This window comes from Mesoplodon mirus, assembly GCF_964341445.2.
Source record: "Mesoplodon mirus genome assembly, chromosome: 16".
Classification (NCBI taxonomy): Eukaryota; Metazoa; Chordata; class Mammalia; order Artiodactyla; family Ziphiidae; genus Mesoplodon; species Mesoplodon mirus.
Window position 1 is genome coordinate 50,990,568 of NC_138992.1, and position 20,065 is coordinate 51,010,632.

General features: G+C 41.1%; 2 protein-coding genes and 2 long non-coding RNA genes across 4 annotated transcripts; 2 read left to right on the plus strand and 2 right to left on the minus strand.

Moving 5' to 3' along the window:
• Nucleotides 1–89: 89 nt before the first annotated feature.
• LOC309792321 lies at nt 90–4,557 on the minus strand. The gene is made up of 3 exons (XR_014291678.1): nt 3,882–4,557; nt 1,930–3,444; nt 90–705 (listed from the first exon to the last, which is right to left on the minus strand). It is a non-coding gene; the product is annotated as an uncharacterized lncRNA (long non-coding RNA).
• A 91-nt stretch (nt 4,558–4,648) lies between these two features.
• LOC309792298 (ribosomal biogenesis factor-like) lies at nt 4,649–9,993 on the plus strand. Its single transcript, XM_082601852.1, has 4 exons — nt 4,649–4,791; nt 7,163–7,279; nt 9,464–9,580; nt 9,849–9,993. The coding sequence occupies exons 2-4, from the start codon at nt 7,166–7,168 to the stop codon at nt 9,918–9,920; spliced, it is 303 nt and encodes a 100-aa protein (XP_082457978.1). The 5' UTR covers nt 4,649–4,791; nt 7,163–7,165; the 3' UTR covers nt 9,921–9,993.
• Nucleotides 9,994–10,118: 125 nt separating this feature from the next.
• LOC309792320 lies at nt 10,119–14,593 on the minus strand. Its single transcript, XR_014291677.1, has 3 exons — nt 13,918–14,593; nt 11,963–13,480; nt 10,119–10,737 (listed from the first exon to the last, which is right to left on the minus strand). It is a non-coding gene; the product is annotated as an uncharacterized lncRNA (long non-coding RNA).
• Nucleotides 14,594–14,684: 91 nt separating this feature from the next.
• LOC309792303 (ribosomal biogenesis factor-like) lies at nt 14,685–20,033 on the plus strand. The gene is made up of 4 exons (XM_082601857.1): nt 14,685–14,827; nt 17,199–17,315; nt 19,504–19,620; nt 19,889–20,033. Exons 2-4 carry the CDS (start codon nt 17,202–17,204, stop codon nt 19,958–19,960), a joined length of 303 nt encoding a protein of 100 aa, XP_082457983.1. The 5' UTR covers nt 14,685–14,827; nt 17,199–17,201; the 3' UTR covers nt 19,961–20,033.
• The last annotated feature ends 32 nt before the right edge of the window (nt 20,034–20,065 follow it).

The following is a 20,065-nucleotide window of genomic DNA, read 5'->3' on the forward strand; positions in this document are numbered from 1 at the left end:
ACTACATAAACAGATCTTTCCTATAACCTAGGAAAGTGGAATGTCAGAAGTCAACAAAATGTGATAAACTTATAGTGCTAAAACAGAAGGCACTTCACAAAATCTGTTCACTGAAACAGTTAACATGTCCTAGTTTACACCCTTCACTTTATAAGTGGCAGTGAATGTCTGGATCAGAGGGTACACAGAAAAATGGACAGTCTCGTGGCAGTAAAAATGTAAGACAAACAAATGATGAGCCCTTGACCAACTTCTTTTGTTTTTGATGACCTTAAGTCTACTTTAACTTTCCTCTCATATAAGGAAAAAAAAAAAAACAGAAGGATTCAGAATGGGAGGGAAAGTTGAAATTCCAGAATGTAATTACTTGAGGGTAGGGAGTCGGTGTATATGAAATCACTTTTTCCCCTGAAGCAATCAGAATCCTTTGTTCTTATGGTTGAAGTTTTGTGAAGTGAAAAAGGAAGTATTAGGGAAGAACATTTCAGAATCAGTGAACTAAAAAGGCGTTACATTCATTATTTTAAATACTTAGGTTATTAAGACGTCTAAAATGTTACACAGTTAGAGGTAGATAACAGTCCCAAGTTTCCATGGAATCTAATAATTTAGTATCTGGACATCAAACAGATCACAAACTCCTTCATTATCATCTAAAGTTGTAGTCATCTGCCGGGGTCGGAGAAAGCCGTAAAAGCGGAAACACTGCAAGCAAAAAATAAATTCAGTGTTAAAGATGGTTTCTACCTACAGGTAATGATGTCTAACATAAAATACTATCAAAAACATCAAGCCAGGGCTTCCCTGGTGGCGCAGTGGTTGGGAGTCCGCCTGCCAATGCAGGGGACACGGGTTCGTGCCCTGGTCCGGGAGGATCACACCTGCCGCGGAGCGGCTGGGCCCGTGAGCCATGGCCGCTGGGCCTGCATGTCCAGAGCCTGTGCTCCACACTGGGGGAGGCCACAACAGTGAGAGGCCCGACTACCGCAAAAAAAAAAAAAAAAACCAAGCCAAATTATGTTTCCCATGTTATACAGCAAGTTTTTTAAAAATATGTAATAGGAAATGTAATGATCAAAATAATGACTTGTATTTTGTGTATATTTTGATAGATTCTTCTTTAAAGACATTTTATGCATTGATTATAGGTGTTAGCTTGAGAAACAAGTTAATTTTTATTGGTTGAACTTGTCACTAAAATTTATGATTCAGAAACACTGGTCAAAGTATTTTCTCTGATCTGCTAAATAAGCTACCACTTTGAAAACAGAGAAAGGAACTAGACATAAATTAATAACTATGCTGAAATTCTCTGCTTTTATGGAAGTGTCTGATAAATGTCTAAGTGGTTACTGTGCCATTGGCTAATTTAACAGCTGCTACTTCCTAGGTCTCGGCTATACGTATTTGTTAGGAGCCAGGACTCTGAATCCAAGAACTTTTAGAAAGGTGAGGCCCAGAGAGTAACTGCTAAAGTAACTACCATATTAGAGCTAGTTGATTTTTAAGAATTATTTCAGATTAGACGATGATGTGGCTAATCTTAGTAATACTGACTTCACATTGGCAGCTTGAAATTGGCCATGGGAGGAGTATTTACAAAACTATGTTTTCACATTTCCTCTTGACTCAGATACACTGTTTTACTCTTCTTGGCCAAATTCTTCAGGTGTAAAAAGGGCTAGTATGCCAACAATTCAGAAGTTGATTCAGTAAAGGTGATAAGTATCCCCTTATGAATTCTTTTTCCTTAAAGGCAGGCAAAATATTCTGAAGGATGCCTATAACTTACTATGAATCATTATAGTACATTAAGCAGTTAAAAAATATAGGTTCTTCATTTCTTTTAAATCATGTGCCACTCATAAATTCTAGAAAAGCCTTATTGATGTATAAGGTTATATTTATTAAATTTTTTAACTACTTAACCATCAGAAGACATTAACTCATCAATGATATCTCCACTAATAGATCCCGCTGGAAAGAGAAATGTGATATAGAGCTTTTTACACTTCTCTTTATATATTTTAGCAGCAAAAAGGCAGTTATATTTAAACAGCATATATTTAAACACAGTAGATATTAAGCACAGTTATATTTAACATCAGCATCTTGATTAAAAGTACGAAATTAGGGCTTCCCTGGTGGCGCAGTGGTTGAGAGTCCGCCAGCCAATGCAGGGGACACGGGTTCGTGCCCTGGTCCGGGAAGATCCCACATGCCGCGGAGCGGCTAGGCCCGTGAGCCATGGCCGCTGAGCCTGCGCGTCCGGAGCCTGTGCTCTGCAACAGGGGAGGCCACAACAGTGAGAGGCCCTCGTACCGCAAACAAACAAATAAACAAACAGACAAAACACAAAAAAACCAACAGGGACCTCCCTGGCAGTCTAGTGGTTAGGACTTCGCCTTCCAATGCAGGGGGTGTAGGTTTGATCCCTGGTCGGGGAGTTAAGATCCTACGTGCCTCGCAGCCAAAAAACCAAAACATAAAACAGAAGCAATATTGTAATAAATTCAATAAAGACTTTAAAAATGGTCCACACACACACACACACACACACACACAAACTGAAAAAACGTAAATAACCCAATAAAAAAAAAAAAAAGCAATGTTTTCGTTCAGATAACGGAGAAGACAAGGGATGGATATTTCTTCCATCTGTGGCTGAATCCAAGGACTCCAATGATATCACCAAGGTCCTGTGTTCTGTTGTTCAGCTCTGTGTTCTTTTGCATTGCTCTTATTCTCTCCCACTGCAGTCAGGCTTCCCTCAAGTTGCTGGAGGAGACGGCAACTAGCAGCCTCAATTTCACATCATCCTAGCACAGGGATACTAAAAGCAAGAATTGTCTCCACTAGCTCTGGCTGGAAAATCTTTAGACGAGGACTGTAATTACTCATTCAACCAGGATCACTTAATGGGAGAAGAGTGGTTCCCCAGAGAGGGATGCTGAGCAGATAATGAATGTCCTCTGAAGTGGGTATTTACTGAGCAGCCATCTACATATGGGAGAGGGAGGCACAGAGACATGAAGTAACTTTTCCACAGTCACACTGTTGGTAGGTAACAGAAGTAAACAGAAATCATGTCTTCTCACTCATACCTCATAGAGTGCCTCTGCTCTTGCCTGTATAAACCATGTTATTCCCGTGGTGTAAGTATCCCTATCTCACCATTTCCAAATGAAAGCTAGGCCCGTAAGTCTTCATAAAGACTATAATATCATTCCATTGCATCTATTTCTTTGTCTTCTGCATATACATCAATAACTTCACATTCAAGGAACCATAATTATACTCACCTTATTAGCTTCAGTATTCCTGGATAACTCTGGCCTCGTGAAAGAATCTAACGGTTTTCTGTCGCTTTGATGTTACTTTGGTCTTGTCGCCACACATTATGGGCATTTTATAATGCATTTTAAGGTGTTTTTAAAAGTCACTCTTTAGAAAAAATACAGAATTTTTAATACAATTACATTGACAAGTAATTATTCCTCATTGCTTAACGTATTCTCTAATTTTTTGTGATGGACATAAACAATAAAATGATTTACTGTAAAAGTGGTTCATCTTTCTATAAGCAGGCAAGTGCCTGATTTTGCGGGAAGAGGACTTGACCGACGGCCAGCCCACGTGGATTCTAGTTTGGCTTTGTCAGTTACTAGTTGTGTGGATACCGAAAATGGCTTAGACTCTGAACCTCAGCATTCTCACTTGCAAAAGGGGAATGCTACCTTGGCCTTATTTTGATACTTAGAGCAGAACTCATGTACCGTTACCAAAGTGATATAAAAATGTCAGTACTTCTACATTTGTTTAAAAGCTGGCTTTCCCTAAGACCGTGACAAAATAAGGAGAGAGCATGTGAAAACTGTTACCTTAGTGGAAAGATCCTCTTGGAAGAAGTGATTCGATTTTCTAGAAAACTCATCCTAGAACACCTTAACTGGGAAATATACACACACAGAAATAAAACTGGAAGGCAAAAATATTTCTTCTAAGATTTTCTAAAGTTCCCTGATTCTTGTTTTACAACTTATTGATATTTTCTTGGGCCTCTGCCGTGCTGTCAGAAAGTCTCATTTTGAAGCAAGGAAGCTTCAATGAGAAAAGCATTTCAACTTTTAGCTCACTACAAATTTTTCCTTGGGAGATTATAGTTCCAGATCTACTCCAGACATTAGGTTCTTTGTTGCTGCAACCAAACCCGGACACCACCCAGAGGTGCGCAGCGCCACCTCCCGGGAGCGCGGACAGAGCCAGCCAGCAGTAAGCGGCTGAGGGCCGACCACCTGTGTTACGGTCCGTGTGGCTCTGGTGACTCAGACACTTCGGGTGGTTTCTGTACACATACCCCTGCGAGCAACTGCAGACTTAGCCACGTCTTCAACGCCTCAGCTGAGTAGAGGTTCCTAACCAAGCGAACGGCAAAGCATGTTCACAGGGCGGGTCCTGTGTTTAGGGAAGGATGCTCCACGGCTGAGATGGTTCTGTGGACAGGACTACTTTAGGTGGGTGGGAACAAGCCCGTGAGCGGAATGACGCTCGGTGGGCGGAAGGACGCTCGGTGGGCGGAAGGACGCTCGGTGGGCGGGGCTTATCGCCGTCTGCAGCCCAAGCTCACGGGACACGACTCCGCCCTGTGGGCGGAGCTTATCCCGGTGGGCGGAACTACGACCTGAGAGAGGACCGTTGGCTGGCTCCCTCATTCCGGAACTTCCTGGATCCTGTGCGTACAGCTGGCGTTACGTGGAGCTTATACCCCTGCCCGAGGGTATCGGAGGACTGGTGAGAGATTAATAAAAAAAATTTTCCGGCGCGCTGGCGTGAAGTTTCTGAGGATTGAGACGGGATTGGCCGTCCGCGCGCTGCTGCCGTCGGGAGGCTCCGTTCCGTCGTCGCTCGCTGCCTTAGGCAGCCCTACTCGGCCGCAGGCCTGCTGGCTCAGGCCTAAAACCCCCATGCCTGCTGGGCCTTCAGCCCACGGCAGGGTACCAGTTTTGGGTTGTTCTGTTGTCACCAGTTTCCACGTGGTTGTTAGAGAAAATCCCTATCCCCTACCCCCACAGCTAGGCTCTCACCTTCTCCACGAACCTTCCTCGAGTCCCCAACTCGATTGGATCTTTCCCTTCTGTGACTCCACTCGTATGCTGTCAGTTACAGCACCTATCTTTATGTTTCTTGTGTTTGTATATGTTTCATATGTATGTATATAGGTTCTGTACCACACTTGGTACATAGTAATTGATTAATGAATACTAGATGAATGGTTGGATTTTGGTTACTTATTGGAAGGATTTTAGATTATTTAATTTAGGGGTGGTTTATGTGTATTTTCTGCTTCTATAATAATCATGTATTTCCTACTGTGTTCTTTTTTTTTGCGGTATGTGGTCCTCTCACTGTTGTGGCCTCTCCCGTTGCGGAGCACAGGCTCCGGACACACAGGCTCAGCGGCCACGGCTCACGGGCCCAGCCGCTTCACGGCATGTGGGATCTTCCCAGACCGGGACACGAACCCGTGTCCCCTGCATCGGCAGGCTGACTCTCAACCACTGGGCCACTAGGGAAGCCCCATTTTTTTATTTTATTTTTTTTTTAAGAAGAAGTTCTGTTGGGGTTCGGAACCATTGCTGTCTCTCTTGTTCCTGAGGCTAGACATTGAAGGAGGAGAGATACAATGTGAGCAAAGGGAAGAAAGGAAGAATGTGCAAGGTGTCTTCAGAGAGTGATTAGTAGACTAGAGTAGGTATAGAGAAATAGCAGGAGATACCTTTGACAGATTTATGCTAGAGTCAGGTTTCCAGCAGCAATATGTCAGGACAAAAACCTTGTGGGTTGGAGGAGCCACTGAAGGATTTTAACATTGGGACGGTTCATTTCATACCACTACGCAGGATAGACTTGAATGCATGTGGCTTAAGCCAGGGGTTGACAGTCTTTCTGTAAAGGACCAAATAGTAAATATTTTAGGCTTTGCGAGCCACAGTTGTCGCAGGAAAGCAGCCACAGACAAAACATACATAATCGAATGGACGTAGCTGCGTTCTAATAAAACATCATTTACAAAGACGGGTGCCTGACCTGATTTGGTCCATGGGTATACTTTGTCCCAACCCAGAGTCAAACCAAATAGTCGTAGGGACTAAAGCAGTAACCCAGTCCTGAACTAGGCAGTAGCAAGTCATGTTTTTGTACTGCATTTGTATTTATATACGAGAGGCCACATCACATAATGAGAGCTCAGGATCTAGTCTGCTTGGCTTTGAATCTTGGCATTCTCTGGCTACTAGTGCAACAATGGGCAGATTAACTTCTCTTTGCATCAGTTTTTTTTTTTTTTTAATCTGTGTAATGATAATAGTACGTCCTACGAAGTGTTGTTGTAAGGAGTAAATTAGTCAAAACACATAAAATGTTAGCATAGTGCTGTACATGTAGTAAAAGCTCAATAAAGCTTAACTATTAATATTTTTTAAATTGTCCCTCACGTGCATTGTTAAAGACAGGTTTCAGAGATGTTTCTCAAGTAGAATTTATAGGCTTAGTGTGTTTAGCTATAGAACAGAGATGATACGTACAGTTTTTAGGCAAGAGCCATTCACATAGAGGTGATGCGGAAGTCATGAAAGTAATTTAACGCGGGGGCTAGGAAGTGTAAGCTTAAGTACTGGTTTTGAGGAGGTGCGCACAGGAGTGAAAATGGGACAAGTAAAAAGGAATGAAAGAAGGAGGGAGAAGAGAGTCAGTCGTAGAGTATGAAAGGAACCAGAATGGAATAGCAGTATGTAAACTATCAGAAGGATGGATGGTGATGGTTAGCATTGTCAGATGCTGCAGAGAGCTGAAAGAAAACAACTGTTGTGTTGAGAATATTAATTAATGAATCTAACTGGCAGAAATTAATGTGGAGCCTCTTATGGGCCAGGTGCTGGAGATGCAGAAAAGAATTAGCTACACACTCTGCACTGAAACAGAAAAATCTAGTAGGACCAAAAGGACATGGAGATAATTTTAATACAAGCAGCAATTTTAAAAATAATCAGGAGGAAGGTGGAACTTCTTAGATTTAATTGGTACCTTTACTTCCAAAACTTAAATTGATTTACAGTTCATAAACATGGGCAACTGAATTGAGCTCCTTTTCTTTCTTGCCTAGACAATGGCCAAGAACAAACTAAGAGGACAGAAGTCCAGGACTGTATTCCAGGTAGCCAGCCGAAAAAGCTTTAAGGTTAAAAATAAAGCAAAGCCAGTTACCACTAATCTGAAGAAGGTTAGTATCACTTAAGCACTCTGACTTTATTGTTTACAAGAAAAGCATAATTGTAAAGCTACTGAAAAACTGAATGCTAATATTTAAAACAGGTTCTTAGCCTTTCCTACAAAAGCAAGATGATTGTTAAACATTTGTTTCAAAAAAGAAACAACGATGCAGAAAAATAACCTCCCTTTCTTGAATTCAAATGCAAAAGGAAGAAGGCATTTTAACTGCAAATGTATGAGGCTCCAAGTAACAGTTTTAATAGTTTTCTCAGAGCCTAGAAATCATAAAAAACCATGGTATGGAAAAATTATCTCTAAACTCATATATATTCAAGAAGCTTTCAACAGAGCCAAGACATGGAATGTCAGTCAACACCCATTCTTTTTCTTCTCAGTAAATCTTATTTCTCTGAAGATATCTATAGCTCAGATAAGAACCTAAAAATAGAAGATAAAATATTTTGTTTCTTAAAATACAAAATTTGAAAAGAAAGGAGTTGCTTTATCTTTTTTTCAAAATATTTGGGGAATGGGAAAGTTCTTCAAGATTAAGTAGACTCCTTAAGACAATTATTCAAGAACATGTTTTCAAGCTTAAGTAGTAGGTGGAGTCCCCTCTAGAGGACTTAGTAATTATCATAATGGTCCATAGAAATGTAACATTTTATCTTTCAGTCTTCATGAATTAGCTGAGTTAAACTTTTTGGTGGAGCAATTTCATGACTTTGGAAATGCTATAAAGGAAATAAAGCTGGGTGATATGACTGGGGTTTGGGGGTGACAGTTTTAGATAGAATTGTCTTCAGGGTTGACATTGAAGCCAAGACCTGCCTGATAGGAGCCAGTGATGCAAACTGCTGGGAAGTGTTGGGAGCAGCATGTTCTAGGCAGAAAGAATAGTGAGTGCAGAGACCCCCAGCTGGGTGAAGGCTTGGTGTATCTGAGGAAAATTATTTTGTTTGGATAGGAAGTCCTAGAAGCTCTACGGTTGCTAATGGAAAAGATCTGTGGGTAGGCAGCGTGGTTGGAGAAAGTATCGAACACTTTTCTGAGAAAGCAGCCTAACTTAGGGGGAGGTCGCACGATCGCCAGGTACTATATAAATGGTAAATTGAAGTTGGTGGCCACGAACTTAAAGTGAAGCCAGTCAGCCAGTTATGATTTTCTAGAGCTTCAGTTTTGGGCTCAGAAAAGGCTGATACCTGAGTTTAACTAGGTTGGCAGGGAAGTCTGATTGAGGGAGAGAAGGGAAGTAGAGTTAGGGTGTGAAGGAGCGACTGATCAGTGGTCATGGAATCTGTGCAGGCTAAAGGAAAAAGCGGGGATATGAACATGTGAACAGTAGTGAACTTGGTGGGAAAAGATTTCGGTGAGATTTAAGAACTATTAATAAAATAAGTGAATAGAAGGATAGGAGGTGGTGCGGTAACAGGTAATGATGCAGCCTAAGGTAATGCATGAGAGTCATGGCAAGGTAGGTCGTGGAAAAGACCCCTGGAGGTGAGGACCTGAAGAGATTAAGAAGCCATAGGATAGGTTTTTGTCGTAGCCACTAAGCAGCGACGCCAGGCGTGAGAGGGGTCAGTGAGCCATGGTCTGAGATCTTTCACGAAGGAGCAAGTAATCACGGTGTTGGTGACAGTAATGAGGACAGGGGTGTCAGAATGTCCTGATGCATAAGATGCAAAAGAGCCAAAAGTGTTGAAGGAAAAATGGTTGGGGAGCAGCTGTGAAGAACAAGAATACCACCCCCACCTTTGAGATTCAAGCGAGGACGGCTACAGGGGCCGCTGTCCTCAGGAGACTGCCAGGCACTTCCATCAAGGAAGGATTCAGAGACGTACTGTTAGAAGGACACTGGAAGCATGCCATCCAGGTTCCTCATTTTACAGATGAGAGACGATAGCACCGTAGCTTAGAAACATAGTGGTCACGTATTTTGGCCCGTTTATTCCAGGAAAGTCAAGGTATGAGGTATATCCACATAATTCTTATCTTTAAAAAGACAGAACCTTTTGTCTAAAATGTCCCAATAAGACTGTAAGAATTTTAGGGTAAATTGTCTCCATAAATTGGTAGGATTGATAAGAGTTTATAGATTTGGGGGGTAACAAGATTAAATTAAGGTAGCCTATATTTTTATCCTTAATGGTTGTGAGACCATGGATTAATGCTCTTTTTCTTTTTTTAAAAGATGAACATCGTGAATGATGAAAAAGTTAACATCGTGAATGAAGCTTTTGTATATTTGCAAAAGGTAGTTGCATGGTTCGTAAAAGACCTTTCCCTGGAACCTGTGCAGAAACAGCTGGTGAGTGGAAATCACTTCCTTTCGTTCTGGCTAATAAACTCCAAATTTTCAAAGCCTGTATTGATTGTCATTTTTAGTATTTGGCTCTGTAGTATGTATAGCTTATTCAGACTTTAAAACATTGAGTCTAAAATGTGGGAATTTATTGTTCTATTTCCAAAAGTACAACTAGAAGAAATTATATTGAATAATAGATTGTATGTCGGTAGATTATGTCATTTTTGTTTGCTATTGTTATCTAAATTTTTAAATGTAATTTTCTCTCCAGATTCCTGAGCAGTGTCATGAAAACGAACCAGTTGATGTTGATGAAGCTACAAGATTAATGGCTAAGTTGTAATACACTGGTGATGCATCAGATTCTCCAAAAAGACCAATAAATTAAATGCTTTATACAGTTTTATTTTAAAAAATCTTGTTAATGTACAGGCATTGGCACATTTTAAAAACAAACTACATAAACAGATCTTTCCTATAACCTAGGAAAGTGGAATGTCAGAAGTCAACAAAATGTGATAAACTTATAGTGCTAAAACAGAAGGCACTTCACAAAATCTGTTCACTGAAACAGTTAACATGTCCTAGTTTACACCCTTCACTTTGTAAGTGGCAGTGAATGTCTGGATCAGAGGGTACACAGAAAAATGGACAGTCTCGTGGCAGTAAAAATGTAAGACAAACAAATGATGAGCCCTTGACCAACTTCTTTTGTTTTTGATGACCTTAAGTCTACTTTAACTTTCCTCTCATATAAGGAAAAAAAAAAAAACAGAAGGATTCAGAATGGGAGGGAAAGTTGAAATTCCAGAATGTAATTACTTGAGGGTAGGGAGTCGGTGTATATGAAATCACTTTTTCCCCTGAAGCAATCAGAATCCTTTGTTCTTATGGTTGAAGTTTTGTGAAGTGAAAAAGGAAGTATTAGGGAAGAACATTTCAGAATCAGTGAACTAAAAAGGCGTTACATTCATTATTTTAAATACTTAGGTTATTAAGACGTCTAAAATGTTACACAGTTAGAGGTAGATAACAGTCCCAAGTTTCCATGGAATCTAATAATTTAGTATCTGGACATCAAACAGATCACAAACTCCTTCATTATCATCTAAAGTTGTAGTCATCTGCCGGGGTCGGAGAAAGCCGTAAAAGCGGAAACACTGCAAGCAAAAAATAAATTCAGTGTTAAAGATGGTTTCTACCTACAGGTAATGATGTCTAACATAAAATACTATCAAAAACATCAAGCCAGGGCTTCCCTGGTGGCGCAGTGGTTGGGAGTCCGCCTGCCAATGCAGGGGACACGGGTTCGTGCCCTGGTCCGGGAGGATCACACCTGCCGCGGAGCGGCTGGGCCCGTGAGCCATGGCCGCTGGGCCTGCATGTCCAGAGCCTGTGCTCCACACTGGGGGAGGCCACAACAGTGAGAGGCCCGACTACCGCAAAAAAAAAAAAAAAAACCAAGCCAAATTATGTTTCCCATGTTATACAGCAAGTTTTTTAAAAATATGTAATAGGAAATGTAATGATCAAAATAATGACTTGTATTTTGTGTATATTTTGATAGATTCTTCTTTAAAGACATTTTATGCATTGATTATAGGTGTTAGCTTGAGAAACAAGTTAATTTTTATTGGTTGAACTTGTCACTAAAATTTATGATTCAGAAACACTGGTCAAAGTATTTTCTCTGATCTGCTAAATAAGCTACCACTTTGAAAACAGAGAAAGGAACTAGACATAAATTAATAACTATGCTGAAATTCTCTGCTTTTATGGAAGTGTCTGATAAATGTCTAAGTGGTTACTGTGCCATTGGCTAATTTAACAGCTGCTACTTCCTAGGTCTCGGCTATACGTATTTGTTAGGAGCCAGGACTCTGAATCCAAGAACTTTTAGAAAGGTGAGGCCCAGAGAGTAACTGCTAAAGTAACTACCATATTAGAGCTAGTTGATTTTTAAGAATTATTTCAGATTAGACGATGATGTGGCTAATCTTAGTAATACTGACTTCACATTGGCAGCTTGAAATTGGCCATGGGAGGAGTATTTACAAAACTATGTTTTCACATTTCCTCTTGACTCAGATACACTGTTTTACTCTTCTTGGCCAAATTCTTCAGGTGTAAAAAGGGCTAGTATGCCAACAATTCAGAAGTTGATTCAGTAAAGGTGATAAGTATCCCCTTATGAATTCTTTTTCCTCAAAAGGCAGGCAAAATATTCTGAAGGATGCCTATAACTTACTATGAATCATTATAGTACATTAAGCAGTTAAAAAATATAGGTTCTTCATTTCTTTTAAATCATGTGCCACTCATAAATTCTAGAAAAGCCTTATTGATGTATAAGGTTATATTTATTAAATTTTTTAACTACTTAACCATCAGAAGACATTAACTCATCAATGATATCTCCACTAATAGATCCCGCTGGAAAGAGAAATGTGATATAGAGCTTTTTACACTTCTCTTTATATATTTTAGCAGCAAAAAGGCAGTTATATTTAAACAGCATATATTTAAACACAGTAGATATTAAGCACAGTTATATTTAACATCAGCATCTTGATTAAAAGTACGAAATTAGGGCTTCCCTGGTGGCGCAGTGGTTGAGAGTCCGCCAGCCAATGCAGGGGACACGGGTTCGTGCCCTGGTCCGGGAAGATCCCACATGCCGCGGAGCGGCTAGGCCCGTGAGCCATGGCCGCTGAGCCTGCGCGTCCGGAGCCTGTGCTCTGCAACAGGGGAGGCCACAACAGTGAGAGGCCCTCGTACCGCAAACAAACAAATAAACAAACAGACAAAACACAAAAAAACCAACAGGGACCTCCCTGGCAGTCTAGTGGTTAGGACTTCGCCTTCCAATGCAGGGGGTGTAGGTTTGATCCCTGGTCGGGGAGTTAAGATCCTACGTGCCTCGCAGCCAAAAAACCAAAACATAAAACAGAAGCAATATTGTAATAAATTCAATAAAGACTTTAAAAATGGTCCACACACACACACACACACACACACACACACAAACTGAAAAAACGTAAATAACCCAATAAAAAAAAAAAAAGCAATGTTTTCGTTCAGATAACGGAGAAGACAAGGGATGGATATTTCTTCCATCTGTGGCTGAATCCAAGGACTCCAATGATATCACCAAGGTCCTGTGTTCTGTTGTTCAGCTCTGTGTTCTTTTGCATTGCTCTTATTCTCTCCCACTGCAGTCAGGCTTCCCTCAAGTTGCTGGAGGAGACGGCAACTAGCAGCCTCAATTTCACATCATCCTAGCACAGGGATACTAAAAGCAAGAATTGTCTCCACTAGCTCTGGCTGGAAAATCTTTAGACGAGGACTGTAATTACTCATTCAACCAGGATCACTTAATGGGAGAAGAGTGGTTCCCCAGAGAGGGATGCTGAGCAGATAATGAATGTCCTCTGAAGTGGGTATTTACTGAGCAGCCATCTACATATGGGAGAGGGAGGCACAGAGACATGAAGTAACTTTTCCACAGTCACACTGTTGGTAGGTAACAGAAGTAAACAGAAATCATGTCTTCTCACTCATACCTCATAGAGTGCCTCTGCTCTTGCCTGTATAAACCATGTTATTCCCGTGGTGTAAGTATCCCTATCTCACCATTTCCAAATGAAAGCTAGGCCCGTAAGTCTTCATAAAGACTATAATATCATTCCATTGCATCTATTTCTTTGTCTTCTGCATATACATCAATAACTTCACATTCAAGGAACCATAATTATACTCACCTTATTAGCTTCAGTATTCCTGGATAACTCTGGCCTCGTGAAAGAATCTAACGGTTTTCTGTCGCTTTGATGTTACTTTGGTCTTGTCGCCACACATTATGGGCATTTTATAATGCATTTTAAGGTGTTTTTAAAAGTCACTCTTTAGAAAAAATACAGAATTTTTAATACAATTACATTGACAAGTAATTATTCCTCATTGCTTAACGTATTCTCTAATTTTTTGTGATGGACATAAACAATAAAATGATTTACTGTAAAAGTGGTTCATCTTTCTATAAGCAGGCAAGTGCCTGATTTTGCGGGAAGAGGACTTGACCGACGGCCAGCCCACGTGGATTCTAGTTTGGCTTTGTCAGTTACTAGTTGTGTGGATACCGAAAATGGCTTAGACTCTGAACCTCAGCATTCTCACTTGCAAAAGGGGAATGCTACCTTGGCCTTATTTTGATACTTAGAGCAGAACTCATGTACCGTTACCAAAGTGATATAAAAATGTCAGTACTTCTACATTTGTTTAAAAGCTGGCTTTCCCTAAGACCGTGACAAAATAAGGAGAGAGCATGTGAAAACTGTTACCTTAGTGGAAAGATCCTCTTGGAAGAAGTGATTCGATTTTCTAGAAAACTCATCCTAGAACACCTTAACTGGGAAATATACACACACAGAAATAAAACTGGAAGGCAAAAATATTTCTTCTAAGATTTTCTAAAGTTCCCTGATTCTTGTTTTACAACTTATTGATATTTTCTTGGGCCTCTGCCGTGCTGTCAGAAAGTCTCATTTTGAAGCAAGGAAGCTTCAATGAGAAAAGCATTTCAACTTTTAGCTCACTACAAATTTTTCCTTGGGAGATTATAGTTCCAGATCTACTCCAGACATTAGGTTCTTTGTTGCTGCAACCAAACCCGGACACCACCCAGAGGTGCGCAGCGCCACCTCCCGGGAGCGCGGACAGAGCCAGCCAGCAGTAAGCGGCTGAGGGCCGACCACCTGTGTTACGGTCCGTGTGGCTCTGGTGACTCAGACACTTCGGGTGGTTTCTGTACACATACCCCTGCGAGCAACTGCAGACTTAGCCACGTCTTCAACGCCTCAGCTGAGTAGAGGTTCCTAACCAAGCGAACGGCAAAGCATGTTCACAGGGCGGGTCCTGTGTTTAGGGAAGGATGCTCCACGGCTGAGATGGTTCTGTGGACAGGACTACTTTAGGTGGGTGGGAACAAGCCCGTGAGCGGAATGACGCTCGGTGGGCGGAAGGACGCTCGGTGGGCGGAAGGACGCTCGGTGGGCGGGGCTTATCGCCGTCTGCAGCCCAAGCTCACGGGACACGACTCCGCCCTGTGGGCGGAGCTTATCCCGGTGGGCGGAACTACGACCTGAGAGAGGACCGTTGGCTGGCTCCCTCATTCCGGAACTTCCTGGATCCTGTGCGTACAGCTGGCGTTACGTGGAGCTTATACCCCTGCCCGAGGGTATCGGAGGACTGGTGAGAGATTAATAAAAAAAATTTTCCGGCGCGCTGGCGTGAAGTTTCTGAGGATTGAGACGGGATTGGCCGTCCGCGCGCTGCTGCCGTCGGGAGGCTCCGTTCCGTCGTCGCTCGCTGCCTTAGGCAGCCCTACTCGGCCGCAGGCCTGCTGGCTCAGGCCTAAAACCCCCATGCCTGCTGGGCCTTCAGCCCACGGCAGGGTACCAGTTTTGGGTTGTTCTGTTGTCACCAGTTTCCACGTGGTTGTTAGAGAAAATCCCTATCCCCTACCCCCACAGCTAGGCTCTCACCTTCTCCACGAACCTTCCTCGAGTCCCCAACTCGATTGGATCTTTCCCTTCTGTGACTCCACTCGTATGCTGTCAGTTACAGCACCTATCTTTATGTTTCTTGTGTTTGTATATGTTTCATATGTATGTATATAGGTTCTGTACCACACTTGGTACATAGTAATTGATTAATGAATACTAGATGAATGGTTGGATTTTGGTTACTTATTGGAAGGATTTTAGATTATTTAATTTAGGGGTGGTTTATGTGTATTTTCTGCTTCTATAATAATCATGTATTTCCTACTGTGTTCTTTTTTTTTGCGGTATGTGGTCCTCTCACTGTTGTGGCCTCTCCCGTTGCGGAGCACAGGCTCCGGACACACAGGCTCAGCGGCCACGGCTCACGGGCCCAGCCGCTTCACGGCATGTGGGATCTTCCCAGACCGGGACACGAACCCGTGTCCCCTGCATCGGCAGGCTGACTCTCAACCACTGGGCCACTAGGGAAGCCCCATTTTTTTATTTTATTTTTTTTTTAAGAAGAAGTTCTGTTGGGGTTCGGAACCATTGCTGTCTCTCTTGTTCCTGAGGCTAGACATTGAAGGAGGAGAGATACAATGTGAGCAAAGGGAAGAAAGGAAGAATGTGCAAGGTGTCTTCAGAGAGTGATTAGTAGACTAGAGTAGGTATAGAGAAATAGCAGGAGATACCTTTGACAGATTTATGCTAGAGTCAGGTTTCCAGCAGCAATATGTCAGGACAAAAACCTTGTGGGTTGGAGGAGCCACTGAAGGATTTTAACATTGGGACGGTTCATTTCATACCACTACGCAGGATAGACTTGAATGCATGTGGCTTAAGCCAGGGGTTGACAGTCTTTCTGTAAAGGACCAAATAGTAAATATTTTAGGCTTTGCGAGCCACAGTTGTCGCAGGAAAGCAGCCACAGACAAAACATACATAATCGAATGGACGTAGCTGCGTTCTAATAAAACATCATTTACAAAGACGGGTGCCTGACCTGATTTGGTCCATGGGTATACTTTGTCCCAACCCAGAGTCAAACCAAATAGTCGTAGGGACTAAAGCAGTAACCCAGTCCTGAACTAGGCAGTAGCAAGTCATGTTTTTGTACTGCATTTGTATTTATATACGAGAGGCCACATCACATAATGAGAGCTCAGGATCTAGTCTGCTTGGCTTTGAATCTTGGCATTCTCTGGCTACTAGTGCAACAATGGGCAGATTAACTTCTCTTTGCATCAGTTTTTTTTTTTTTTTAATCTGTGTAATGATAATAGTACGTCCTACGAAGTGTTGTTGTAAGGAGTAAATTAGTCAAAACACATAAAATGTTAGCATAGTGCTGTACATGTAGTAAAAGCTCAATAAAGCTTAACTATTAATATTTTTTAAATTGTCCCTCACGTGCATTGTTAAAGACAGGTTTCAGAGATGTTTCTCAAGTAGAATTTATAGGCTTAGTGTGTTTAGCTATAGAACAGAGATGATACGTACAGTTTTTAGGCAAGAGCCATTCACATAGAGGTGATGCGGAAGTCATGAAAGTAATTTAACGCGGGGGCTAGGAAGTGTAAGCTTAAGTAGTGGTTTTGAGGAGGTGCGCACAGGAGTGAAAATGGGACAAGTAAAAAGGAATGAAAGAAGGAGGGAGAAGAGAGTCAGTCGTAGAGTATGAAAGGAACCAGAATGGAATAGCAGTATGTAAACTATCAGAAGGATGGATGGTGATGGTTAGCATTGTCAGATGCTGCAGAGAGCTGAAAGAAAACAACTGTTGTGTTGAGAATATTAATTAATGAATCTAACTGGCAGAAATTAATGTGGAGCCTCTTATGGGCCAGGTGCTGGAGATGCAGAAAAGAATTAGCTACACACTCTGCACTGAAACAGAAAAATCTAGTAGGACCAAAAGGACATGGAGATAATTTTAATACAAGCAGCAATTTTAAAAATAATCAGGAGGAAGGTGGAACTTCTTAGATTTAATTGGTACCTTTACTTCCAAAACTTAAATTGATTTACAGTTCATAAACATGGGCAACTGAATTGAGCTCCTTTTCTTTCTTGCCTAGACAATGGCCAAGAACAAACTAAGAGGACAGAAGTCCAGGACTGTATTCCAGGTAGCCAGCCGAAAAAGCTTTAAGGTTAAAAATAAAGCAAAGCCAGTTACCACTAATCTGAAGAAGGTTAGTATCACTTAAGCACTCTGACTTTATTGTTTACAAGAAAAGCATAATTGTAAAGCTACTGAAAAACTGAATGCTAATATTTAAAACAGGTTCTTAGCCTTTCCTACAAAAGCAAGATGATTGTTAAACATTTGTTTCAAAAAAGAAACAACGATGCAGAAAAATAACCTCCCTTTCTTGAATTCAAATGCAAAAGGAAGAAGGCATTTTAACTGCAAATGTATGAGGCTCCAAGTAACAGTTTTAATAGTTTTCTCAGAGCCTAGAAATCATAAAAAACCATGGTATGGAAAAATTATCTCTAAACTCATATATATTCAAGAAGCTTTCAACAGAGCCAAGACATGGAATGTCAGTCAACACCCATTCTTTTTCTTCTCAGTAAATCTTATTTCTCTGAAGATATCTATAGCTCAGATAAGAACCTAAAAATAGAAGATAAAATATTTTGTTTCTTAAAATACAAAATTTGAAAAGAAAGGAGTTGCTTTATCTTTTTTTCAAAATATTTGGGGAATGGGAAAGTTCTTCAAGATTAAGTAGACTCCTTAAGACAATTATTCAAGAACATGTTTTCAAGCTTAAGTAGTAGGTGGAGTCCCCTCTAGAGGACTTAGTAATTATCATAATGGTCCATAGAAATGTAACATTTTATCTTTCAGTCTTCATGAATTAGCTGAGTTAAACTTTTTGGTGGAGCAATTTCATGACTTTGGAAATGCTATAAAGGAAATAAAGCTGGGTGATATGACTGGGGTTTGGGGGTGACAGTTTTAGATAGAATTGTCTTCAGGGTTGACATTGAAGCCAAGACCTGCCTGACAGGAGCCAGTGATGCAAACTGCTGGGAAGTGTTGGGAGCAGCATGTTCTAGGCAGAAAGAATAGTGAGTGCAGAGACCCCCAGCTGGGTGAAGGCTTGGTGTATCTGAGGAAAATTATTTTGTTTGGATAGGAAGTCCTAGAAGCTCTACGGTTGCTAATGGAAAAGATCTGTGGGTAGGCAGCGTGGTTGGAGAAAGTATCGAACACTTTTCTGAGAAAGCAGCCTAACTTAGGGGGAGGTCGCACGATCGCCAGGTACTATATAAATGGTAAATTGAAGTTGGTGGCCACGAACTTAAAGTGAAGCCAGTCAGCCAGTTATGATTTTCTAGAGCTTCAGTTTTGGGCTCAGAAAAGGCTGATACCTGAGTTTAACTAGGTTGGCAGGGAAGTCTGATTGAGGGAGAGAAGGGGAGTAGAGTTAGGGTGTGAAGGAGCGACTGATCAGTGGTCATGGAATCTGTGCAGGCTAAAGGAAAAAGCGGGGATATGAACATGTGAACAGTAGTGAACTTGGTGGGAAAAGATTTCAGTGAGATTTAAGAACTATTAATAAAATAAGTGAATAGAAGGATAGGAGGTGGTGCGGTAACAGGTAATGATGCAGCCTAAGGTAATGCATGAGAGTCATGGCAAGGTAGGTCGTGGAAAAGACCCCTGGAGGTGAGGACCTGAAGAGATTAAGAAGCCATAGGATAGGTTTTTGTCGTAGCCACTAAGCAGCGACGCCAGGCGTGAGAGGGGTCAGTGAGCCATGGTCTGAGATCTTTCACGAAGGAGCAAGTAATCACGGTGTTGGTAGGTGACAGTAATGAGGACAGGGGTGTCAGAATGTCCTGATGCATAAGATGCAAAAGAGCCAAAAGTGTTGAAGGAAAAATGGTTGGGGAGCAGCTGTGAAGAACAAGAATACCACCCCCACCTTTGAGATTCAAGCGAGGACGGCTACAGGGGCCGCTGTCCTCAGGAGACTGCCAGGCACTTCCATCAAGGAAGGATTCAGAGACGTACTGTTAGAAGGACACTGGAAGCATGCCATCCAGGTTCCTCATTTTACAGATGAGAGACGATAGCACCGTAGCTTAGAAACATAGTGGTCACGTATTTTGGCCCGTTTATTCCAGGAAAGTCAAGGTATGAGGTATATCCACATAATTCTTATCTTTAAAAAGACAGAACCTTTTGTCTAAAATGTCCCAATAAGACTGTAAGAATTTTAGGGTAAATTGTCTCCATAAATTGGTAGGATTGATAAGAGTTTATAGATTTGGGGGGTAACAAGATTAAATTAAGGTAGCCTATATTTTTATCCTTAATGGTTGTGAGACCATGGATTAATGCTCTTTTTCTTTTTTTAAAAGATGAACATCGTGAATGATGAAAAAGTTAACATCGTGAATGAAGCTTTTGTATATTTGCAAAAGGTAGTTGCATGGTTCGTAAAAGACCTTTCCCTGGAACCTGTGCAGAAACAGCTGGTGAGTGGAAATCACTTCCTTTCGTTCTGGCTAATAAACTCCAAATTTTCAAAGCCTGTATTGATTGTCATTTTTAGTATTTGGCTCTGTAGTATGTATAGCTTATTCAGACTTTAAAACATTGAGTCTAAAATGTGGGAATTTATTGTTCTATTTCCAAAAGTACAACTAGAAGAAATTATATTGAATAATAGATTGTATGTCGGTAGATTATGTCATTTTTGTTTGCTATTGTTATCTAAATTTTTAAATGTAATTTTCTCTCCAGATTCCTGAGCAGTGTCATGAAAACGAACCAGTTGATGTTGATGAAGCTACAAGATTAATGGCTAAGTTGTAATACACTGGTGATGCATCAGATTCTCCAAAAAGACCAATAAATTAAATGCTTTATACAGTTTTATTTTAAAAAATCTTGTTAATGTACAGGCATTGGCACATTTTA

What these genes read in the sequence shown, in the direction of transcription:
- LOC309792298 (XM_082601852.1), top strand. Translation starts at nt 7,166, where the DNA reads ATGGCCAAGAACAAACTAAGAGGACAGAAGTCCAGGACTGTATTCCAG. An exon ending in TTACCACTAATCTGAAGAAG is followed by an intron (nt 7,280 to 9,463) that starts GTTAGTATCACT and finishes TTTTTTTAAAAG; the next exon opens with ATGAACATCGTGAATGATGA. An exon ending in AACCTGTGCAGAAACAGCTG is followed by an intron (nt 9,581 to 9,848) that starts GTGAGTGGAAAT and finishes TTTTCTCTCCAG; the next exon opens with ATTCCTGAGCAGTGTCATGA.
- LOC309792303 (XM_082601857.1), top strand. Translation starts at nt 17,202, where the DNA reads ATGGCCAAGAACAAACTAAGAGGACAGAAGTCCAGGACTGTATTCCAG. An exon ending in TTACCACTAATCTGAAGAAG is followed by an intron (nt 17,316 to 19,503) that starts GTTAGTATCACT and finishes TTTTTTTAAAAG; the next exon opens with ATGAACATCGTGAATGATGA. An exon ending in AACCTGTGCAGAAACAGCTG is followed by an intron (nt 19,621 to 19,888) that starts GTGAGTGGAAAT and finishes TTTTCTCTCCAG; the next exon opens with ATTCCTGAGCAGTGTCATGA.